Source organism: Dama dama, chromosome 9 (assembly GCF_033118175.1).
Source record: "Dama dama isolate Ldn47 chromosome 9, ASM3311817v1, whole genome shotgun sequence".
Taxonomy (NCBI): Eukaryota; Metazoa; Chordata; class Mammalia; order Artiodactyla; family Cervidae; genus Dama; species Dama dama.
Genome location: NC_083689.1, coordinates 5,934,884 through 5,948,023, shown reverse-complemented (window position 1 = coordinate 5,948,023; position 13,140 = coordinate 5,934,884). Strand labels below are relative to the sequence as shown.

General features: G+C 49.2%; 1 protein-coding gene across 7 annotated transcripts in view; it reads right to left on the bottom strand.

Annotated features, from left to right (window-relative positions):
- TBC1D9B (TBC1 domain family member 9B) overlaps positions 1–13,140 on the bottom strand; it is a 40,344-nt gene extending 27,204 nt beyond the window's left edge. For 5 of the 7 annotated variants that reach the window (XM_061149631.1, XM_061149634.1, XM_061149635.1 and 2 more), the window contains exons 1-3: positions 12,981–13,140; positions 9,234–9,344; positions 4,250–4,368 (exon numbers count right to left, since the gene is read on the bottom strand). In XM_061149631.1, the coding sequence (XP_061005614.1) occupies positions 4,250–4,368; positions 9,234–9,344; positions 12,981–13,098 (348 nt within the window). In that variant the 5' untranslated portion in view covers positions 13,099–13,140. The remainder of the gene's footprint in view (positions 1–4,249; positions 4,369–9,233; positions 9,345–12,980) is intronic. The other 2 variants (XM_061149632.1, XM_061149633.1) reach the window with 2 other exon arrangements.

The window sequence follows — 13,140 nt, the reverse complement described above, 5'->3', positions numbered from 1 at the left end:
GGTGCGGCCCAGACTGCCGCTTCCACTGAGCCTCCTGGCAGCCTCACGTCCCTGCATGCACGAGTAGGAGAAACAGCAGGAGCTGGGGTGAGGACCCAAGAGTAGCACCTCCATTTCCGTACAGACAGCACCACTGTAACTGCAACCCCAACATCTCTCTCTCTCAAGCTGCCTCTCCACCTCCCCACAGCACTGCTGCAGAAGCGAGCTCTACATCTGAGCACCCTCCTCACTACTAAGGCCCCACCTTTGTCTCCTGCTGCCCTCCAGTGTGCCTACTGGGAGGCTGGAGAAAGGGCCCCACCGGCGGGATGGTGAGCGCCAGACAGCCTATGGACGGCCCCTGGCACCTTGGCCTTCAGGCCCCCTTCCTGGGTCTCAGCGGGTGGCTCCCACTCCTTCAGCTGCACCTGGGAGGTCCCCAAGCAGGAAGCAGAGGGGCTGACACGCTGCTTTGCACTTTTCTCTGCATTCCCACTGGGCTCTGCTCGAGCAATGGTCCCCACAGATGGGCACGAACCACCTGGCTCACAGGACTTGGGTTTTGTTTGCTAGCTGATAGAAATGCACTGTAAGAATCACTGGGTAGACTTTAAATGACTAATTTAATTTCTTTAACAGTTTTAGGCATATTCAAGTGTTCTGTTTCTTTGTCTCAGTTTCAGTTCTATTATGTGGCAGATCAGATGACAGCCCCCCTAAAGATGTTCCCTGGAGAAGAGAGTGGGAACCCACTCCAGTACTCTTGCCTGGACAATCTCCATGGACAGAGGAGCCTTGGGGGCTACAGTCCATGGGGTTGCAGAATCGGACATGACTGAGAGACTAACACACTAAAGATGTTACATCCAATTCCCAGGAGAGTTGAGAGAGAGGTACCAATTGATTAAACAAGTCAATCAAGACGTCAGTGCTGCTGGCATTAAAAGAAAGGTAAGGACCCAGAGCTACGAAATCCATGGCTCCTGTTAAGTCACTCAGTTGTGTCCGACTCTTCACAACCCCTTGGACTGTAGCTCGCCAGGCTCCTCTGCCCATGGGGTTTCCCAGGGAAGAATACTGGGAGTGGGTTGCCATTTCCTTCTCCAGGGGATCTTCCTGACCCAGGGGTTGAACCTGTGTCTCCTGTATTGGCAGGTGGATTCTTTACTGCTGAGTCAGTAAAGGGAAGCCCTACAAGGTTCCTAAAAGCTGGAAAAGGCAAGGAAGTGGATTCTCCCCTCGGAGCTTCCAAGAATCAGTCCTGTCAATTCCTTGATTTTAGCCTATGAGATTTCATTTCAGACTTCTGACATGCAGAACTGTAAGAGGAAAAACATGTGCTTACTTAAAATTAGTGTTTTAAACGTTTGGCTGTCCTGGGTCTTCCTGCTGCCAGGCTTTCCTCCAGCTGCAGGGAGCGGGAGCCACTCTCCGGCGGTGCTGCCTCCCACTGCAGCGGCTCCTCTTGCTGCAAGCACAGGCTCTAGAGTGCAGGGCGTCAGTAGTTGTGGCTTCCCAGGTCGAGAGCACAGGCTCAGCAGTTGCGGCACACAACGCCAGATCAGGGGTCCAACCCGCGCACCCTGCGGCGGGTTCTTTACCACTGAGCCGCCAGGGAAGCCCTAAGAACCACTGTCTCCACAGTGGCCCAGGTGGTAAAGCGTCTGCCTGCAATGCAGGAGGCCTGGGTTCAATCCCTGGGTTGGGAAGATCCCCTGGAGAGGGAAATGGCAGCCTACTCCAGTCCTCTTGCCTGGAAAATCCCATGGAGAGAGGAGCCTGCTGGGCTACAGTCCACGGGGTCGCAAAGAGTCGGACACGACTGAGCGACTTCACTTTCACTTTTAACTTATGGTAACTTGTTACAATAGCAACTGGAAACTAAAACATTATTTTAATAGTGTCCATCTTGTCTTAATTCTTATAATTTATGGGTGTAAAGCTGTTTATGGCATTTTCTTTTTTTTTAAACTCTGCTTTTTTTTTTTTTAATATTTCATTCCCAACATGGCTTGAGGTTTTTCTCTTTCGTCCTGTATCACTTTTGCCACAGGTGTGTTTATATTTTAGATCTGTTTTTTGATCTGTTGTTCTTCTGTATAATTTCTTTATTTTCCAAGAAGTTAACTTCTTCCCTTTGTTATAGGCATACCCTGGAGATATTGCTGGTGTGGTTCTGTCTGAACCATGGCAATAAAGCACATATAAGCAAGTCATACAATTTTTTTTGGTTTCACAGTGCATATAGAAGTTATGTCTATTAAATATGTAATAGTGTTATGTCTACAAAAACAAGGTACCTATCTTAATTAAAAAATACTTTACTGCTAAAAAATGCCAACTATAATCTGGTGAATAATAGAGTCTTTGGTGAATAGTAAATCGTTCTGTGATAACTGTCTTTCCGTCTTTCTGATTTCCTGGTTTCTCTGGAATTCTTCTAATTTACTGAATTGGGCACTTGGCTCACTAATTCCCACCTTTCTTTTTTATCACATCATTATAAAACATAAAACTTAAGACTTTACATTTCCTTCTGGGTGCTGCCTTTACATCTCACAAATTCTGATATTCAGTAGTGTTTCTGTAACTGTCCAGTTCTCTCTTTTTTTTTGGTGGCACCGTGCATCTTGCAGGATCTTAGTTCTCCAACCAGAGGATAAACCAGGGTCCCAGCAGTAAAAGTGCTGAGTCCTAACCGCTGGCTTGCCAGGGAATTCCCTCAACATTTTTTCTTTTTTAAAAAATAATTTTTGATTAATTAATTAATTTTTGGCTGTCCTGGGTCTTCATTGCTGTGTGGGCTTTTCCCTAGTTGCAGTGAGTAGGGGCAACTCCTTAGTCATGCTGTGAGGACTACTCATGGCAGGGGCTCCTCTTGTTGGGGAGCACAGGCTCTAGGGTGGTCGGGCTTCAGTAGCTGCAGCTCGCCGGCTCCGCAGGTGCACGTGTGGGGCTCTGGAGCACAGACTCGCAGCCGTGGTGCACGGACTCAGTTGCTCCGTGGCACATGGGCTCCTCCTGGCCCAGGGATCAAACCCATGTCTCCTGCATTGGACCCCACACCACTGAGTCACCAGGGAAGCCCCCGCACCTCAACATTTTCTAATTTCCAGTTTTAATTTGACTCATCGAGAACTTTGGTCTATTTTGTTGATTCGTTTGTTTGGGCTTGGCATAAGGGAAACATTCCATAATGTTGCTGTTATTATTATTATTGCCCAGCTGGTTCATTAGGAGAGTGAAGACTAGCCTCTGCTCTCTTTGCCTGGTTTCCTGGAGCTAGAAGGCAACACAGGTCCTATCCTAACTCACGCCGAGGTACGCCGAGAGCTGCTGAGGGGCTCTCGGTGCTGTCTGCCCAGGTCTAGGAAGTGCTGGCATTATGAAGTCACAAGGGCTTGCCCAAAGCAAGTTTGTATCATAAACTCTGACCTAGTAAGGGCCCTCTGAGGAATCTAACCCAAGGCAATAAACCACCAGAAAGAAAAAAAGGCAGACACACACACATACATCCTCAGATAAATGCTCATTATGCTAATTACTCCCTAAAGGGGAAACAATCTAAACATCCCTGTGATAAGTTTTTACACATTCATAATTATTTTGCTACCTGTAAAATATTCCACTAAGAATATCACATATGACTGATCAAGTCCCCTGACTATAAGATGCTCAGCACGGTATTCATATAGAAAATAATAAGTGCTATGTTAGCAAGTATGATCACTCTTGATTAGCAAAGGAAAGAACAGCTGCTTCCCCTCTTACCATGGGACTGGGAGGCACAGTGCTGCAGGGAACATCCTGATACATATGCCATTCTGCACATATGAATACACTCTAGGGTAAATTCCAAGGAATGGAATTGCTAGGTCAAAATATCTGTGCATTTTGAAGCTATGTTAGCTTTATGATAGAAATATACTTCATATTACCCTGTCATTTCCAACTTCTTCCTCTGTTGGCCAAGGAACTAGACACAGAGTTGGATATCTGCATATTTGCTCTAACACTCTCTAAGGGAATGGGAACTCCCAGCTACACTTAGTCAGACTCTGGTGGCTGGTCAGAAGATGAGGCCTGCATACAATGAGTTCAACCGCCCCTTTCAATACCAAGAGAACAGGATCGGACAGTTCATTCCATCTCTGTTTAATGGAGGAAAGAACTATATCATGTTGTCTGAAGGTTTCAGAGGATGACATAGGTGAATACTGCTAGCCCAAAGAAGGGAGTCAGAACCAGTATGGAGAGTGAGTCTTACGTGTATCTTGCCCTTGACGAAGGTGGTGATATCTTCCTCATTGTCAAAGATGGACAGCGTCTGGAGTAAGTTATTTTCCAGCCATTCCCAGTGTTTTGTGATCTCTTTTCGGGAAGAACCTAGGGGTGGTTTGGTGGAATAAAGAAAAGGAAAATCACAAAATCACCAGGCCTTAAACATAAACTCAGAGAGAGTTTAAATAAAATGGGTGATCTAATTTGCTATACAAAAGAAGATTACTATCTTTCACCTGTTTACTCTTTCCATATGTGTGTGTGTGTGTGTGTGTGTATAAAACAAAAGTCATAAATGGTCCTGATAAAAACACAAAATAAAAAAATTCACATAGAATTACAGAGTCACGAAAAAAGTAAAGCCTCCATTTCCCTCTAACACCACGAGCAAGAGTGACTGCTTGCTTCTTGTGTCCTCCCAGAAATAGTTTGTACATGTGCAGATTTGCTTACTTACTTTTCCTTGAAACAAAAGGACTTAATGTGGTCTTCCAAGTGTAGGTGACTAGCCAGACACAGTCAGACTTGGTATAGGTCACTGCAGTTCTCCTGAGAATTTAGGCCTCCACAGATGGCAGCGGGAGCTTCCTGCAGGACGCCAGGTCCCTGGCTGGCTGGTCTCCTGCCAGGAGGATGGGGCCAGATGCCCCTCTGACTGCTCTTCCTCCTCCCCCGAGTTCACACCCCAACCGGATTCTGTCTCTTCCAGGAACCCTTTGTTTCACCGGTTTGACTCTTTCAGTTGCTAGCTGGCCCCCAGGGTCTGCCTCACCTAGGAGGGAGGTTCCTGTCCTCCTTAGGAAGAGGGCCCCTCGAGGGCACCACAGGCCCGTGGAGATGAAAACACTCAGAGGCGGCCCAGTGCCGTTCCCAAACGCAGGCAGCTGCTTTCTCTGCCTCCACCAGAGAACTGGGAAAAGGGACCTCAGGAGGAGAAGTAAAAGGATGAGGCAAGTCTCTTCCCCACCCCTCTGGCACCCCAGTTTTGGGGGTTTATCATGTGTCCGGCATGGGGTTTGCACTTACGAACTCTTTTCTAAATGAATTCACACACGAATAAGGAAAGGAGTGAAGGCTCTGCTTCCTTTTCAGTGTCCTGGGACAGTCTGCTGACTGTGGGCACCCGGAAGGCCCCGCCGTCTCTGTGGCTGCGGGGAGGCCCACACACTCGGAGGGAGGGGGCTGTGGCAGAGACACGAGCTCCGCGTGACTGTGGACGACAGACACTTCTCGCTGGGCGCCTGGTCCCTGCTCACCCCATCCTTTCCTGCCTGGCTACAGTTCTTCTACCAGCTGAAGACCCTGTCCTGGCCCCACTCCTGCCAGGCTGAGTTGGGCCCTGTCACCTCCTCTGGCCCAGGTGCCTGCTCAATGTCTGTCTTCCAGAGTCACAGTCCAGCCTGTCTTGCTTAGGGTTGATTTCTTTTGTTTCTTTCCATTTACCCAAACAGTTCACCACCCTAACAAGCAACTACATAGAAAGATCCTTTCCCACGGGTCAGTGGGAGAATGTCCATGTGAAGACGATTAAACCCAGAATCATACACTAACAGTGATAATCATGATGATAAGCATAACAACAGATGATTGTAACAACAGATAACCATAAACAGAAGTTCCTAAATCATCCATGAATTATTTTTTTCATTTTTCTTTGCATATCTATTATGGCCTCCTTTCCCTAGTGCCTAGAGGCCAACTTCTCCTAGTTGTTAGGAGAAGGGAGTTCTTTCTTTCTTGCTTTTTTTGCTAAGAACCCATATTTGAATGTGAAAGTTGAATTTGCATGTGATGTAACTCTCACACACATTGCTGGCAACCTAAAACAAAGGAATCTTGTTCACTATACCTGTGTGGATCTGTCTGCACTTTAATTATAAATATTTACATATATTCACATAAAAGAATTATTAGTTAAAAGCAACTTGATCTTCATCTCAGTTCAGTTGCTCAGTCGTGTCTGACTGAGACCCTATGGACTGCAGCACACCAGGCTTCCCTCTCCATTGCCAACTCCTGAAGTTTGCTCAAACTCATGTCCATTGAGTCGGTGACGCCATCCAACCATCTCAACCTCTGTCGTCCCCTTCTCTTCCTGCCTTCAATCTTTCTCCATCAGGGTCTTTTCCAACAAGTCAGTTCTTAGCATTACGTGGCCAAAGTATTTCCAATGAATATTCAGGACTGATTTCCTTTAGGAAATCATTTAGTACCAAGTAAATACTGAAACTACTCTATCTCTATGCCAGGTATTGGTAATAAAAAATATAATAGCTAATTAAATTTTAAGTGCTATTTCTGTTTTTCCAGAACTTTTTATAAATTGTCTTATTTGATTCTTAGAGCACCTCAGAGACAGGTACAGTTATTTTCATTTTATAGGATGAAGCTGAGGCACAGTTAGGTTGAGCATGTTGCCCAGAGTCACCTCGATGGCAAGCGACCAAACCATAATGCTAAACCAGGCTGCCTGCACCCTGATGGAGTTGCTAGTCTGGTGGGAGAGCAGCAAATCTTCAATGCAAAAGTGCTGGTGGGGACATGGCAAGTCCAAGGGAGGGAGGAGCGGTATGTGGTATGTGGTTCTGGGGAATCTGGGGAAGTTTCTATAGAATGTGACATCTAGGCAGGTACTTGACAGAGCAGGGGGAGGTAATGTGGATGTGGGGGGACGCTGTAGGCACAAGCCAGGACAGATGCAGTGAAGGACTTCAGGGCCTGCGAGTGTCTTGTCTGGCTGAAGGCCAGGTGTGAGCTGGGGGAGGAAGACAGAAATGGAGGCAGGCAGACCCTGAAAGTCCTTTGGTGGTAGTTTAGTTGCTAAGTTCTGTCCGACTCTTGCAACCCCATGGATTGTAGCCTGCCAGGCTCCTCTGTCCATGGGGTTCTACAGGCAAGAATACTGGACTGGGGTGCCATTTCCTTCTCCAGGAGATCTTTCTGACCTAGGAATTGAACCCAGGTCTCCTGCATTGTAGGCAGATTCTTTACCAACTGAGCTACAAGGTAATCCCCTTGTGGCTCTCCCACCAGACCAGCAACTCCTTGAGGGTATGAGCAGCCTGGATTAGCATTATGGTTTGGTCACTTTCCAGGGAGGTGACCCTCGGCAACATGCTCAACTTAACTGTGCCTCAGCTTCATCCTGTAAAATGAAAATAACTGTCTCCAAGGTGCTCTAAGAATCAAAAAGATAATTCATAAAAAGTTCTGAAAAACACAGAAATAGTACTTAAAATTTAAAGGGGAAAAGTCCTTCAATGGCAAGCTAAGGCGTCAAGATTCAGTGGCAGGTGTCAGTAGGGGTCTGATTTTGGGCAAAACAGAGCGGCACAGGCAGACGAGCAGGGGCCGGACCGGCAGGAGCTCCCCAGTACAGCGCGCCCCTCCCCTGGGGGCCTCCCACAAGGCCCCCCAAGCAACTGCACGCCTCTCTTCCCGCAGAGAAGCTGCCCGTACTGTCACTGCCCCTCTCCTTCCACTCTCTGAGAAGGAAGACCCCGAGACACAAATGAACACCTTGAGGACCCGTTTCAGCACGAAGCAGCTCATCTTGGCCCAGGCACACATCAACTGCCCCCCCCCCCCCCAGGAAGCCTCTGGCTCCTGCAAGTGCCCTCCTCAGGGGGCCCTGGCACCTATCCCAGCCCTGGTAGCTGGAGTCCAGCTGTGAACACTCTCATCATCTCTTCTCAGGTCTCCAAGGAAAAACACTATCTTGGGGCACAGTGACACTGTGGCTGCTCGCACAGGGAGGAATTCAGCTCAGTGGACACGAGTGCTCTGGGTCTGATCTAGAGTTCTGTGGGCCTTTGGGCAAGTTTATTAACCCCTCTGGGCCACAGTTTCCTCATCTTTAAAACAGGGAAAACCAACGTTCTCCCTTCTGGAGTTGCCGGGAGGCTCACATGCCTGGCAGGCAGAAGTGCTGTCTGAGAGCCAGCTATGACTGCTGTTTGCTGTTCCATCTCAGCCAGGCTGGTCCCGCTGAAAGGGGACTTCCTCCTGGATTCTCGGGAGAGTGGATGTCTCCTCTTAGGACAACTGTAGCTGATTCTCGTTATTCGCGGTGGTTGTGTTCTACAGTTTCCTGGAACACTGAATTTGCCAATACTGCTTCCAGGGGAGCTATAGGGCCAAGTTCCTATGAGCCTCCAGTCACACCATTTTCATCAACTGATCCATATACTACTTTGTCTTATGTCTTTCTGCTTAAAGCCATCTTATTTAATACATAATTTTAATACCCTAGCATGGAACTCATAGCCAGGAGCACTGTAACTCACTCATGAAGGAAGCTCCTCTAACTCATATTTTTCATATTTCATGTGTAAGGCACATCGCAGCTTCTTGCCCTTAAAAGCACCACATGCCATGCAGCACTTTAGCATTATACTTGGGGCCATTTTAAACAGCAAAGTCATCAACAGGTAACACAAAAACATGAAAAGCACGGCGCTTAGATTCTTAAAAGGAGACGTCTTCATGGTCTGACAGCTGAAACAATAAGGCAGAACGGTGGCTTGTTCCACCTCAGCGGGGAACCTGTGTGTCTGGTGACAAATTCTTCACTGCTCTGCACACACACACTCCCACAGATGTCCAAAATCACCACAAGTATTGATATGGGGGTTTACAGATAACTTTTAGTGAGTAGGTGAATTAAAAAATTATGTAGTACATGAAAAATGATCAACTGTATCATCTTGAGAAAAGGTTAGCAGAACATGGACACTGCCCAAGGCCAAGCCCTTGGCAAGGCACAGGGCTTCGTGACACTCAGCTCCACCTGCCCTGCGGCCGTGCACGGCCACGCTGCCTTGCTGAGGTGGATGTTGGCCTGGCCTGTGCTGAGTAAAGGGCTGAGTAAAGGGCAGCAGCAGGCCACGGCCCGCGCAGGAATGCAGGCTGGGTCCCGCCCCCTCCGGGTCAGGCCGCCCCCAGCGCCCCTGGTGACTCAAGGCACCTACCGCACGCCACTGTCCAATAGACCTGTGAATCCTGGGTCTGGTGCAGGATGCGGTATGGGGCCACCCGGGCGCTGGAGTCCAGCACCACATCCAGGGTGCCCACAAGAAGACCTGGCAAGAGGGCAGAGAGAGGGAGGGTGAGGGAGGGCTGTGCTGCAAGCTGAGCCCGGCTGGAGGCAGCTGCGAGGGGAGAGCTGCTCCACAGCCCCAGCCCAGAGCGAGAAACATCCTGCGTCATCCAGTCCATTAAGTTACTTCTTTTTCCTCGAGGGCCTTCAGCCAGTTTCTGATCCCTATCAAAAAATCCCCTCCTACTTATTCCTGTTCATCCTCCTGACTCAGAAACACCTGCAGGCAGGGGCTGACTCAAGTTTTACGAAGCTCAAAGCTCACATGATCCGCTAGGCCCTCTTCAAGAAAAACACAAAATCAGATTTGAAAGCTAGCATTTGTTCAGAATGAGGAAGTACAACAAAACAGAACAACAAGGACTTCCCTGGTGGTCCAGTGGCTAAGACTTAGCATTAAGACTTAGCTAAGACTTCCCAATGCAAGGGCCCGGGTTTGAGGCCTGGTCAGGAAACCAGACTCCACATGTTGCAACTAAAGATCCCTCCTGTTGCAACTAAGACTCAGCACAACCAAACAAATAAATATTAAACAAAACAATACCACAAATATCACAAAATCCAGAAAAACAATGTGATTTGTTTTATTAACTGCCAGACACATTTCTTATGACATGTCTCTCTGACACTTCTGGCTGTATACTCTGATGCCTTTTTCATAAGACAAGGATTTTTAACATCATTTTCCACATCAACAACAGGAAGATAATGTAGCCTTAAAAGTCATGATGGAAAATAACAGGTAAATTTTTAGTATCGTCCAAATTGTCCCATTTTTTTTTTTCCCCCAATCTCTGAAGCATTTCAGGATATTTCAAGTTTTCCTTCTCATCACAATGTCATCAACATTTGTCAACATCACTATTTCCCCAATAAATCAGAGGAAATGTTTACATTTTGCAACTATTTGATTTATTCCTCTTCATTAATTGAATGTTTCAGCTAAATAGAAGCCTGTCCACTGTTCATATTTGAGGTTTGCTTATTATTTTTTATTTTTGGCTGCACTGGGTCTTCATCGCTCTGTGTGGGCTACTCTCCAACTGCATCTCAGTGTGATTTCTCCCGTTGCAGAGCGTGGCTAGAGCATGGGCTAGAGTATGGGCTCAGTTGCTCCATGGCACGTGGAATCTTCCTGGAGCAGGGAGGGATCGAACATGTGTCCCCTGCATTTGCAGGCTGATTCTTTTCTGTTGCTCATAAGGAATGTTGGACCTATAGTTTTCCTTTTTTAAAAACCAGTTTTATTTATTTCTGGCTGTGCTGGGTCTTGGTTGCTGGGTGGGCTTTTCTCTAGCTGTGCTGAGTGGGGGCTGCTCTCCAGTGGTGGGGCAACAACTTCTTGCGGCAGCGGCCTCTCTTGTTACAGGGCACAGGCTCTAGGGCGCATGGGCTTCAGCAGTTATGACATACAGGCTGAGTAGCTGCTAGCTGCAGGCTCTAGAGCACCGGCTCAACAGTTGCTCTGTAGCATGTGGGATCTTCCTGGATCAGGGATTAAACCTGAGTCTCCTGCATTGGCAGGCAGATTCTTTACCACTGAGTCACCAGGGAAGCCCCAGCAGGTGGATTCTTAACCTCTGAACTACCAAGGAAGTCCCTCCTTTTTCCTTTAAAAAAAATGCTGCTTTTGGTATGATCTGAAAATATTTTGTTACCATTTTCCTACTGATAGCAGAATAATTACTATTGATTTTATTGCCTGACTTTAACACTTGTTTCATATTTCATTTTAATCTGCTTTTTCACCCTCCAGTCTAACAAATAAAATAATCAGTTACAAAAGAAGGTAATTTTCACATACATCCAAGTCAGGAGTCTGTAATCTTTTCTTTGTTTTACTGAAATGTTCTAAAATGCCTCTGTAAATTGCAGTTAAAGTGGCATATTCAAGCCTTTTCAGCGTTTGGAATAAACTTTTTTAAACTGTTCATGTTGAGGTTTCTCTTCTGGTCTCAGAAATTTAATTCCTATATTGTTGGCATATCCATATTGCAAGGCTTGAAAGATTTTTAATGGCAGGCCATGTCATCACACTCATCAGTGTGATGATCGAGGTTGGCATCTGTCTTTAAAAGACAGATCAAATAAAACCACATTACAAACTGTTCCTCCCGCAAGGAGAGAGTGTTCAGGAAACCATAATGTCCATCATGGCACAGAGAAGGCCACAGCACAGGCAGTGCCATAACTGACTAAAGCTAGCTAAGGCAAAGAGTTCAAGGCATGGCTCCCAGGGGGAGAACTGGAGAGATGAGTGTCGTAGAAAGGGCCTTCTCTGCACAGGAAGGCAGAGCACAGAGGAACCCAGGCATCCACTGAGATGACCTGTGGGAATGCAGAGCAGGGAACAGGCACTGAGACGGAAATGTGGTGTGCGGACGTACCTGAAGGTACCGCGCACCCATGCATTTAATTCCTACATAGGCTTCCAGGTGGACCACCGGTCAGTCTCTCCAGAGGGGCTGCTGTCTAACCTCCACTGAACAGTCTAGCCCAGGACGCAGGGCCGGCACTGGCTCCTGTGATTCTAGAGGCCTTTGGGAGGAAGCTCAAGGCACTGAAGACAACAGTTTTCCCGGTAACCCTACACACTTCCACATCAGGAGGTGGCCCAGGAGAGGCTGAAGGAAGAGTTCTCCCATGGGACGCCTCTGTCGGCACCTGACAGGGCTATATTAGCTGCTAATGTTTAAAATTAGGACATTGCACAGAAAATTCTCTTGATAATTACACCTGGCAACACTGGGCCCGAGGCCCTCAATGGCAACAACGGGCCGCCAGAGGAGCACAGGCGCTTGTCTGGCCTAAGACTGACCCAGGTCGACCTGGGCAGCGCCTGGACTTTGGACGACACCTGTAGAGGAGTGCCCAGGAGACATCCCCGGGAACCCACATGCCACACACCCCAGGAGACGCAGTCCTGTGTGGTGCCCAGACGGGCAAAGAGGCACCCTGCCTAGGTCATCAGAACACACGTATCGGTGATCCGGCTAAGCCTCGTCCTGCAGCTTCAATGCACCAAGAAGAGGGAAAGACGGATGAGAAGCCGGAGGGATGGGCGCTGAGGCAGGCAGCAGCTGGGAGGAACTCTGATCTCACTAAAAACGTAATTCTTCGGTGAGCGGGGAATGAAGGAGGCAGAAGGAAAGGAATGCTTGTGTCCCTCAGCCCCTCCTGGGAGGCCCTGTGGGAAGCAGAGGCCCAGGAGATCCCGCGGACTCTCAGCCGTGAGATCCGTTCCGGGAAGCTGCACAAGCCTCCGCGGAGCCCCGGGAAGCTCCCGGGCACCGAATCAGGCAGGGGCCGCCGCCGGCCTTCTTCGGGCCTCCCCGCTGGGCCGCAGTCTCCCCGGCCGCCCCCTGACGCCAGCGTAGATGTCTTCCTCGAGGCCCCAGCCCGGTTCTCACCTGGCGCCACCCTGGCCGGCCCCCACCGCCCGCCGGCGGCCGGCTTTCCCGCCTCCCGCCCCGCTCCCGAACCGGCCCCGCGGCGCGCCGACGTGCGCGTCCGCAGCGACGCTCCGCCGCCCGGCCTGTCCGGCGCCGGCCGCCCGGCCCTCGCTTCCTCGCCCGCCCCGCGGCGGCGCCCACAGGCCCGGCCGCCGCGCGCCTCTCACCCGTGAGGCCGCCGCCCTTGCCGTGGCCGCGGCGCCGCTGCAGCACGAAGAAGGGGTTGGCGCGCTCCGTCACCCACAGCGCGTTGGCCACCAGCACCTCCTCCGGGCCCAGCCACATCGCGGCGCCGCGCTCCCCCGGCCGAGGCGGGCCTGGCGGAAG